Source organism: Rhizopus delemar, genomic scaffold (genome assembly GCF_000149305.1).
Source record: "Rhizopus delemar RA 99-880 supercont3.8 genomic scaffold, whole genome shotgun sequence".
NCBI lineage: Eukaryota > Fungi > Mucoromycota > Mucoromycetes > Mucorales > Rhizopodaceae > Rhizopus > Rhizopus delemar.
Window position 1 is genome coordinate 1,199,606 of NW_027137834.1, and position 10,858 is coordinate 1,210,463.

A 10,858-nucleotide genomic window follows, 5' to 3' on the forward strand; every position below is an offset into this window, starting at 1 on the left:
TCAGGTCCGAACTTTCTTTGACAAGTGGTACAGTTTGACTGAAAGGATCTATAATTTCGTCACAACAACACTAAAATTTTCATAATGAACAAAATCAAAAAGGTAGTTCCCACCCGCAATGGTAGTATATTCAATCACTTCTCCACCGTGCTATCTTACAGCCGTGCCAGTGCTCTGAGTTTTCCCTGCTGTATTGCTACCCTCGGGCGGTTCCCCAGTATTGAACAACCTCCCAACTCAGGCCTACGCCCGAGCTCGAATGTTGACACCAGACTCTGGAAGACACTGATTTCGACAAAGTGTTGAATATACCGTGATTCCATCAACAGATGAATCCGTCCTTTTATAGACTGCAACTCTGCTTACAGAAAGACGCTACACTTTCCAGTCGGAATATTATTGATTTGAACTTCTTATATACCATACGAGAACTCAATTTTCTCAACTTGTGGGACTTTATAATTTTTTTAAATTCCTCATTTTTTGTTGAAATACTTTTATAATCCAACAAATCACGTACTTTCTCATATCACATATGATTTAATACAGTATGTACGTTTTATTTTGTTACTTTATCTATCTATTGAAGTTTTACAAGTGCAAAAGTAGATATGTCTGAGAACCAAAAATAATTTAAAGGTTATGATTGGACATAATAATCATTTACCGTCAGCTTTTTTTACCTAAAATAAAAAAAAAACCCTTTTAAATCAAAGTGCTAACTATCAAAGATGAAACTCATAATAATCCAACAATAAAAAAAAGGCAAACGCACATACTGAGAACAGTTAAATTCTATGCAAAGGAAAGAATGATGACCAAACACGTTAGATATGATAGGAAAGCTTGGTGCCAGTTTAAGAACAATACATTGTTATCTTATTTGGTCTACACGTTCTTCTGAACTTCTTTTTCTATCAGATTTTTCTCTTTATTGAATGGTGGATATATGGTTTTTTGTAAGCTTTTTGCTAGATGAAAGCCCTTTTCGAGGAGGAATTAGATGATGCTTTTTGATAAAATAGCTTGAGAACATTAACTTGATTTAGGGTGTTTATTTAATTTCATGATCAATGAAGTATAAATTGTATTAAACAATTTGATGTTGAAATATGAAATATCTTATATTTTTCTATTTCTTTCAGACTCATTACTGGTATAATGCTTACATTTTTGTTGTGATATTCTACGTATTTCTTTAATGCAGAGCTTTAATTATCAAATAAGAAAAAAGCCATATGTAGTAGAAATAATGTAAAAAGAAGACGTGAGAAAGTTACTGTTCGAAAGCATATAAGTAATATGAATATTGTAGTTAACAATTTATGTAAGCGACTTAAAGATGCAAATAATGGTTGTTGGCATTATTAATCGCGCTCAATCCAGCTATATATACTGAATCACATTGTATGTTCACTATTGTAGAATTTCTCCAAGATTTGCATGTTATATGATATATTTAGGCTCTTGATATCACCAGCATATTTATATTAGTATTATAGCAACCAAAGATGCTTTCAAATTTAATCATAAGAATTAATTTTATCTTTTAAATAGAGTAGTTTGTATGTTGCATTAAAAGAAGAGAATGGTCAATTTTGATCTTTTCATTTTTTTGTTGGCAATACACATTGGCCATTTTTCAAAATGCGCCTCCCGGCAAATTCATCTTGTACACGTCATTGTTTTTTTTGTATTTTTCATTTTTTTCACTCTTGAAAAAAAAAAAAATGACAACCAATAACACTACCGATATGGAGATTGATACCAACGTACCAACAACTGAATTTATGGATGAAGATCCCCCAAATGAAATAAACACTATTGCCACTTTGATTGACGATCTTAAAAACGAAGACGTTACTTTTAGACTTGCCTCTATTAAAAAATTAAACGTTATTGCTAATGCTTTCGGGGTAGAAAGAACGAGAAATGAGCTGGTACCTTTTCTTCAAGGTATGCTCGTGAAATTCTCTTTATAGTTTTATTGAAAACACGTGTATGTTAGAGTCCCTTGATGACGAGGATGAAATTTTATTAGCCTTAGCTGAAGAATTTGGAAATTTTGTTGATGCTGTTGGAGGTAGTGAATATGCTTATTGTCTTTTGCCTCCCTTAGAGAACATTGCTGCTGTTGAAGAAGCTTCAGTTAGAGATAAGGTATAATACTTATTTTTTTCGGGAAAATTACAGATATGAATATGCTTTATGTAGGCTGTTGCTTCTCTTTGTTCTATTGCAGCAATTTTATCTAAGCAACACCTTGAACAATACTTTTTACCACTCTTAAGAAGACTGAGCAGTGGAGAATGGTTTACAAGTAGAACTTCGGCTACTAGCTTATATGCTATTGTTTACAAGAGAGGTGATGCCAATTTGCAAACTGAATTGAAAAAGTAAAAAAAAAAAAAAGCTTTCGTTTATGTGTTTCTTTGTAAGATCTAATGAAAAAATATATAGGTCATTTGAACAATTAGCAGCAGATGACAGCCCCATGGTTAGAAGAGCTGCTTCCAAGGCTCTCGTTGTACGTTGTATTTTTTTATTAGAAAAACAGCTTTCCCCTAAATGAAAATAACTCCCACTTAGGACTTTGTCGGCCAAATGTCTGACCAAGATATTCTTCCAACACTCATTCCACTCTTCCAGAAGTTATCTCAAGATGACCAAGACTCAGTTCGTTTATTGACTGTTGAGATATTAGTTGCTTTAGCCAAGCGACTCGATGAAGAAAAGAGAAGGGAACTCTTATTGCCTGCATTTACAACTTTATCAAATGATAAGGCATGGAGAGTGAGGTATATGGTCGCTTCTAAATATGTGGAGGTACATCATGCAATAGTACACTTGGTATCCCAAAATTGATTTGTATTATAGCTTGCTGATGCATTTGGACAAGATATTGCACGAGAAAACTTTACAGGAGCCTTTGTAAATATGTTGAAGGATACAGAAGGAGAAGTTAGAACAGCAGCAGCCAGTCAAATTCCTGGCTATGCTAAATTGGTAGATAACGCTGTAATCCTTTCTGATCTTTTGCCTTGCGTCAAATTGTTGGTAACAGATGAAAATCAACATGCTCGTGCTGCTCTTGCAAAAGATATTAGTGGATTGGCGCCCATTATAGGTCAAGATGCGTAAGTTTTGCTTTTTTTTGTTATGGAAGGAGTTCTTATTTTTTGTGTAGAACGATGCAGTATTTGTTACCATTATTTTTGCAACAACTTACAGATGAATTTCCTGATGTTCGTTTGAATGTTATCTCTAACCTGGAAACAATCAACAAAGGTAATATATAACAGAAGAAGCAAATAATGATGATTTTTAACAAACATTTAAAATAGCTATTGGCATTGAAAGAGTATCCCAAGCATTACTTCCAGCCATTGTTGAATTATCGGAGGATAAGCAATGGCGTATTCGTCTTGCTATTATTGAATATATCCCACTTTTAGCCAAACAGTTTGGACCAAAATTTTTTGAAGAGAAACTTTTGGAGCTTTGCATGTCCTGGCTTCGTGACCTTGTATTTTCTATTCGTGAAGCAGCCACAGTCAACTTGATGAAATTGACAGAAGTATTTGGGGCTGAATGGGCGAAGAAAGCAATTATTCCTGAAGTGATGAAGATGATTACTGATGAAAATTATTTACACAGAATGACCACTATTTTTGCATTAACAGTAAGTCTATTTTTTCTATGAAATTCTTCATTTTCTTAAGCATATCTATTATAGACAATGGCTGAAGCTTTGACACCTGTAATGGTGAAAGACTCTATTCTTCCTACAATCACTGAGCTTTCAAAAGACCCTATTCCAAACATTCGATTTAATGTTGCTAAATCCTTGGAGAGTTTGATACCATTGTTAAAGAAAGACCCCAACACTGCTGAACTTGTTAGTAGCTCTGTAAAGCCTACTCTTGAGAAACTTTGCACAGATCAAGATGGAGATGTTAAGTTCTTTGCTACAAGAGCTTTGGAGAGTAATGGTAAATGAAAAGTATATAGAATACGAACATAGATGAACTAAACGATTGTTATAGCTTAATTTTTATTATAAAAAGAATTTTTTTCCTGTAAATTGTAGTCTTTTTCTTCTTCTTTATAAAAGATGGGGGTTTTTATTGTGCTTGTGCCGTGTAACTTGCAAAAATTTATACACATATACAAAAAGAGAAGATGCGGTTTACTAAAAACACGTAGAGAAGACTTACATCATACACCCAGTTCATTTTGAACTGTTTAAACATTTACAGATTGCTTGGTATTTTCTGTCCTCTTTTTTTTTTTATTATTTAAATATGACAAATGACGTGCCTTTAACTGGGCTATCAACAATGGATGATAAAAGTGGTTTGTTGGATCTAAACATTGCTACGATCACACAGAATGCTGAAGATGTGATTGGTATATAAAATTGAATGTATCATTAAAAGCAAAAATACTAAGAAAAAAGGGGTTCCATATAGGAATGCAAGGTTTTTATTCATCAAAAAAGAGAAAACAATCCACTGAATTAATAATGTTCTATAGGTCGTATTCGGCTTCAAAAGGATAATAAAATTAATACAAGTCAGTGGATGGATAAGCAACGAACCAACTTATTGGCTTATGAATATCTTTGTCATATTGGAGAAGCAAAAGAGTAAACACTGCCTAATAAAATGCTTACATGTAAACCATATCTCTTAGGTGGATTGAAAATTGTTTACAAGAAGAAATTGATCCAGTAATCCGCTTGGAAGAAACGATGAGAAACGGTATTGTGTTAGCAAAGCTGGCTAATTGGTTTGCACCAGGTACTGCACGTAAAATATTTCAAGTAAGTACAGATACATATCCATATTCATAGTTTTATAATAAGCTCTTTAAATTGAAAAGGATCCCAAGCTTCAGTTTCGTCATTCTGATAATATTAACTATTTCTTTGGAGCATTAAAAATCATTGAACTACCACAGATATTTTGGTTTGAGCTAACTGATTTATATGAAAAGAAAAACGTTCCCAAAGTAATTTACTGTATTCATGCACTCAGGTAATAAATAATATTGTATATGTAAAATAGTTTGGTGTAAATAAAGCAACATTTTAGCCATTTATTATCAAGACATAAAATGGCACCTAACATAAAGAATCTATTGGGACAGCTTCAATTTACAAGTAAACGATATACGAAATACTAGTTCCAGACGTTTTTGCTTACAAATGCATCTTTTTTTTTTAAAAAAAAAAAAGACGAGGAACTGAGCAAAACACAGCGTCATTTAGATATGTCAGGATTGCCTATGCCAAATTTTATGAATGTAGGCCATTCCTTACGCTTAGAATTGAATGAAACAGACGATAAAGAGAATGGCGACAAATGTTTGCAGAGAGAATCCTTTTCTTACGATTTGAAGACACCTGATCTTACCATTGAAGAAGAGGAATCAGACATGGACTCTGTTGTGGAGATAAATTCAGAAGAAGGTTAGTTATCCTCTTTTTTAAAGGTACATCACTTTTAATATAGCTTATTTGCATCTGTTTCAGCAAACAAAAAATATTGGTTAAATGAGCCCAATACCAATAAAATCATTAATTGCCAACGAATTGCACGTCGTTGGCTTTCTAGAAAAGAAGACCAAGAAAAGCAACAGATCTATAAATCACACGAGTTCAATTCACTAATTACTCAGCTTCAATCGAGAATCCGAAAAATAAGCGGTCAAAGAGAATTGCAGAAACGCTATGCAGCATTTAATTCTTTTAAACCAGATTTTATTCTTCATTTACAGGCCCATTGTCGAGGCTACCTGAAACGACTTTATCACCAACGAACATTTGAATACTATCAAACACATATCGAGCAGGTGATGAGGGTTCAAAGTTTTATAAAGAACAAGCTTGTAGTGAAGGCTTATCGTCGATTGACAGCCGACCCAACTCCTTCCCCAGGTACTGTCAAGAGCTTTATTCACCTGTTGGATGACAGCGATTTAGATTTTGATCGTGAATTGGAGCTGGAAGGACTTCGTCAAGAGGTGATTGGATATCTGCGTGAAAACAATATGCTTGAATCCCATGTCACTGCATTAGATATACAGATTGCCTTGTTTCTTAAAAATGTAATTACAATTGATGAAGTTTTGAAAAACACAGGTACTTTTAAAAAGAGGAATAAGAGAGAAAAGAAGAGGATAATGTCAGAAAGTCATGATACTAGTCCTTTTTCGCTATCTGGGGTAGACAAGGAAAGTAGACGACGGTTGGAACTCTTTCAGCAATTGGTGTATGTTTTGCAAACTGAGCCTCAGTATGTGGCGAGATTGCTTTCAATGACCAACCGACAAGATTTAGGACACCATTCAAGTCATAAGTTGATTGAAACTACCGTATTATCTCTTTTTGGATATGCTACTAATGCCCGTGAAGAATATTTGTTGATCAATCTTTGTAAGGTAAAATAGCAACCTACCATCAAATTCAATTAAATAGAATAACTCTCCATGAAAAAAAAAAGCAATGCATTTATGAAGAAATTCAATATGTAGAAAGTCCACAAGAATTCATGCGAGGCAACTACACATTTATGAAACTCGTAGTTCAAACCAATCGAGGGGCCAAAGAACGGCAGTTCTTTCGAGAATTATTTGGTGGTCTTATCAAGGAAATTATTCAAAGCGACTCTTTAGACCTTGATCTGGATCTTATCAGCATCTATCACAGCTCAATCAATGCTGAAGAGTCAAGGACAGGCAAGCCATCGAATCGACCTCACGCAGTTAATGTGCAAGATGTTCGATCTGATGTAGATGTAATCAATACCTTTGTGTGTCATTTAAAGAATTTGCGAGATATTACAGAGGCATTCTTTGACAAAATTACGACCACAGTTGAATCAGTGCCCTATGGAATCCGAATGGTAGCCAAAGAACTTAAGCAGGCATTAGAAGAGAAGTTTGTGGATGAACCTAAAATAAACATTGTCAAAATCCTTGGTAATTTTATTTACTATCGATACTTGAACCCAGCTTTGGTGTAAGTGATCCATTTCTTACCTGTAAGCGAAATCTTTAGCTAATTATAACCCTTAACAGAGCTCCAGAACAATATGATGTGATTGATGGCGTTGTTAATCCTGTCCAAAGAAAGAATTTGGCTGAGGCATGTCTTGTAAATAAATGCTTCGATGGTACCCTACTAATATCATATTTACAATAAGGTCTCAAAGATGCTTCAACGTATTGCAAGTGGATCAATATTTTCAGATCAAGATAAGCTTTTATCGCCATTAAATGAGTATCTTGCTCATTCTTCAAAAAGGTTTGCCGATTGGTTTATTACATGTAATATTTAAAGTGCATACATTTTTCTGTTTGCTGATAGAACCTTATGACTATCTAGTGGCAAATGTAGAAGATCCTGAAATTCATTACAACATGGATACATTTACAGACCAAGTTTGTCCAGTTAGACCTGTTGTCTATCTTTTACCTGCAGAAATTTTCCACTTTCACTATACACTTCAAAACAACTTGGATATGATTGAACCTGAGGGATACGGTATACTTTCAGAGCTTGTGAATGATCTTGGAGAATCAGCTTATCATCCAGAGATTGATTTACCAGAGTCTATTGTTTGTCTATCATTGTCAAGCCCTTATGAAGACTTACCGACTGATACTGAAGCCCAAATCCAGCGTTTACTGGTAGATGCCAAAAGGCTTGTGGTTTACGTTATCAAAATCCAGAGTGGCCCTACTCTTGCTCGTATATTTGATCAACCCATCACATCAAGTCATGAACAGGCATGGAATGAGTTCAAACATAAAGAATTTATAGAAGTTGAGAAGAAAAATTCTGCAGCAGCCAAAAGACGTTACTTGAAACTAGGACAACATGATCAACTCGTTGATTTAAGAAGGTAATAAAAAAGAACAAGGAAACGAATATAGCCTTTTTAACATTTTCTTAGTCTAAACTTTTTCCAACTCAAGGCATTGGCTCACCGCCTTGTAGCTAATTTGAAAATTGCTAAAAAGATATCTACTGACAATACCTATCAAGACATTATCACCTTCATCGCACGCGATATTACCGGAAAGAACAACCGACGTACACAGCGAGATCAAGAGATCAAAAGAATTAAGCAAACACTGAGCCATTTAAAGGAAAAGCGAGAGTATTTAATTGATCAGGGTAATCAATATGAAGGTTACCTTACCAGCTGCATGCAGGCAATGGCAAACAAGCGCGGTAGAAAGCAAAATTTTGTGATGCCATTCACTCGCCAGTATTTTCACATGCGAGGACTTCAAAAACTTGGGCTGGTTCCTAAATTTGGATCTTACAAATACACGGCCAAACAGCTTTTCGACCGTAATGTGTTATTGGAGGTGATGGACATAACCAAAAAGAATTATGATCGTATTTCGATCATCCTGTCTATGGATCATCCAGGTATTATTTCTATCGAGGCAAGTTATGCACGTTGGCCAATGTCGTCTGTACAAGTTGATATGCGATATGAAGAGTTGTTACAGACACAGTTTGAGGGTGCACAAACTATGATGATGCTAGATGGGATGGCTAAAGTGAATGTTAATTTACTGATATACCTTGTGAACAAAAAGTAAAGTACCATAATATGTTATCTTATCCTTCTTACTCATATTATGATAGATTCTATGCTTAGATTAATTTAATTATACAAAAAGAGCTTAGCTCTGATCATAGGCTTGGATCAGAGGGGGAAGATGTTGTAATATTTTAAATAAAGATTTTTCAATAACCAAAATCAAAGTATTGAAGCAGCATAAGCTTGAACAACTATTCAACAACAAAGGCATGCTTGATGGTTTGCTATTGATGCAAAAGAAAAAGTAATAATGACCCTTTTTCTTCTTTTTATTTAACGCAAAGACTGTTATTTAAACAAGAAGGAGACCAAGTGAAAAAGAAAAGTAAAGCTACATAATTCTACACAGAAAGGCGCCTTCTCGCTTAAAAAGTTTAAATGTATGCTCTGAATTTTGTTGTTGAAGATCAATATCTTCATTCTTAAGTTCGTTTAGACGTTTTGTAGCTCTTGTGTAATTATTAGCAGCTGCACGCCTATACCATATCTTTGCTTCCTCCAGATTTTTTTCTGTGCCTGTTCCTGTTTCGGTATAATAGCCAATTGCATACTCCGCCTTTGCATGGCCCTTATCAGCCGCCTTTCGAGCCCAGAGATAAGCTTCACGGTCGTTTTGAGATAGTATACCATCTGCTCCTGTAAGGTACCATCCTGAAAGAGCAAATTCTGCTTCTACTTCACCTTGCTCAGCTGCTTTTGAATACCAAGCGATAGATCGTCGAGGATCCACTGGACAGTTTAAGAACCCATTCTCATAAGCTTGGCCAAGCTTGAATTGAGACGCAGCATATCCGTACTCTGCAGCCTGTGTAAACAATTCACGTGCATAGTTTGCATCCGGAATGATACATGGAATACCATCCTTTTCATAGGCCAACCCAAGTTCGTGAAGTGCATGAGGATAAATTTCATCTGCTTGTTCTGCTGCTCGTTTCAACCAGGAGATACCTTCTCTATGGTTTATAGGTTGATTCAAGAATCCTTTTAACAAGATGACTCCTAATTTATACATTGCCATTGGATCTCCTAAATTGGCAGCCTTTCTGTAAAACTGCATTGCATGATTCTTGTCCCGTTTGGTACCAACGCCTACCTCATAGCAAACGGCTGCTCGAAAGGTACATTGCGGATGACCTTGCTTTGACCCCTGTACATACAATTCAAAGGCCTTTTCAATGTCCACCGCGAGCCCCATGTCGCCTTGTCCATAGCAATTGGCTAAAAAGAACTGAGCCTCTGGATAACTCTGCTTCGTTCTGCCCGAGTAAGATGCCAGTTTCTTAACTACCTTTTGCGCCTCCATCACCAGCACCTCTCGCGCTATTTTGTCTCGCTCAGGATCGCCATCGTTGAGTTGATTTGATGCTTTTAGTAGGAACTTTGCAAAGTCCAGTTGTAAAGAAGGCTCATCGCTTTGAGTGGCTTCTTGTCGGAAGGCAAGCAGATTCTCTTTGGTTGCAGGAAGATCTTGTGCCTTTCTTGATTGATGCTCACTTGTTGCGCTAATGGCCGATAAAGAACCTTCTGAAAAGTGAATATCATCAAATAGCTGTAATGATACACCTGGATTATACATGGAGAATGGTCTATCGGGATAATATGCTGGGAACGGCTGCTCATAGATGGACTCCTCTGGAGCAGGATTGGGTATCAGCAGTGCTGAGGGCTTGTTTGATCTCAATGGATCTCTATAGCGCGATGGTCTTGAGCCTATGCATGTTGTATTTGACCGTTTTATTATCCCCTTCTTTAATTCTTCCTTAAGTTTCTGCGACTTGTTCTCAATTGGAGATATCTGCGGTGTATCTTTTACTGAATTTATTGGGTCACAACTATCGTTCTTGTCGGCCACACCATGTAGTCCGATCATAATCATGTCAATGATACTTTGAGCCGGGTAAGCCTCTATATGTAGATCATCATATAAGGGAGCCTTCATTTTGCTACTTCGGGAAATATGAGGATCGAGGAATTTTTATTAAAAAATAGAAGGGTTGAAAGACAAAGGTAGAAAGTGATAGTAAATGGGTATTTACTAGGTTAAAATGTAGGAAAAAAAAGTAAAAGAAGAAAACTGGTTCTGCAACCAATTTTTCGTTACTTTACATCACGCCTATTTCAGAATAGGCGTTTATTAAATGAATCAAATCAAGCAGAATGCTTAATATGCCTGTTCTTTAATGATTTATATTTAATAAGGTCATTGCTTATAAATGTGTATTTGATTAAACCAA

At 35.6% G+C, this 10,858-nt stretch overlaps 4 protein-coding genes across 4 annotated transcripts; 3 read left to right on the forward strand and 1 right to left on the reverse strand.

The window, feature by feature from the left end:
- Nucleotides 1-1,730: 1,730 nt before the first annotated feature.
- On the forward strand, nt 1,731-4,051 carry RO3G_10658 (uncharacterized protein; the record flags this gene model as incomplete). The annotated part of the gene is made up of 10 exons (XM_067665243.1): nt 1,731-1,956; nt 2,009-2,160; nt 2,215-2,396; nt 2,461-2,527; nt 2,590-2,826; nt 2,878-3,137; nt 3,188-3,288; nt 3,345-3,682; nt 3,737-3,992; nt 4,047-4,051. The coding sequence occupies 10 exons, from the start codon at nt 1,731-1,733 to the stop codon at nt 4,049-4,051; spliced, it is 1,824 nt and encodes a 607-aa protein (XP_067521344.1).
- A 253-nt stretch (nt 4,052-4,304) lies between these two features.
- Nucleotides 4,305-4,863, forward strand: RO3G_10659 (uncharacterized protein; the record flags this gene model as incomplete). Its single annotated transcript, XM_067665244.1, has 4 exons — nt 4,305-4,410; nt 4,537-4,648; nt 4,696-4,811; nt 4,856-4,863. 4 exons carry the CDS (start codon nt 4,305-4,307, stop codon nt 4,861-4,863), a joined length of 342 nt encoding a protein of 113 aa, XP_067521345.1.
- Nucleotides 4,864-5,274: 411 nt separating this feature from the next.
- RO3G_10660 (uncharacterized protein) lies at nt 5,275-8,622 on the forward strand (the record flags this gene model as incomplete). Its single annotated transcript, XM_067665245.1, has 7 exons — nt 5,275-5,473; nt 5,537-6,439; nt 6,589-7,024; nt 7,084-7,159; nt 7,209-7,332; nt 7,391-7,910; nt 7,962-8,622. The coding sequence occupies 7 exons, from the start codon at nt 5,275-5,277 to the stop codon at nt 8,620-8,622; spliced, it is 2,919 nt and encodes a 972-aa protein (XP_067521346.1).
- A 333-nt stretch (nt 8,623-8,955) lies between these two features.
- On the reverse strand, nt 8,956-10,200 carry RO3G_10661 (uncharacterized protein; the record flags this gene model as incomplete). Its single annotated transcript, XM_067665246.1, has 1 exon — nt 8,956-10,200. One exon carries the CDS (start codon nt 10,198-10,200, stop codon nt 8,956-8,958), a length of 1,245 nt encoding a protein of 414 aa, XP_067521347.1.
- Nucleotides 10,201-10,858: the final 658 nt, after the last annotated feature.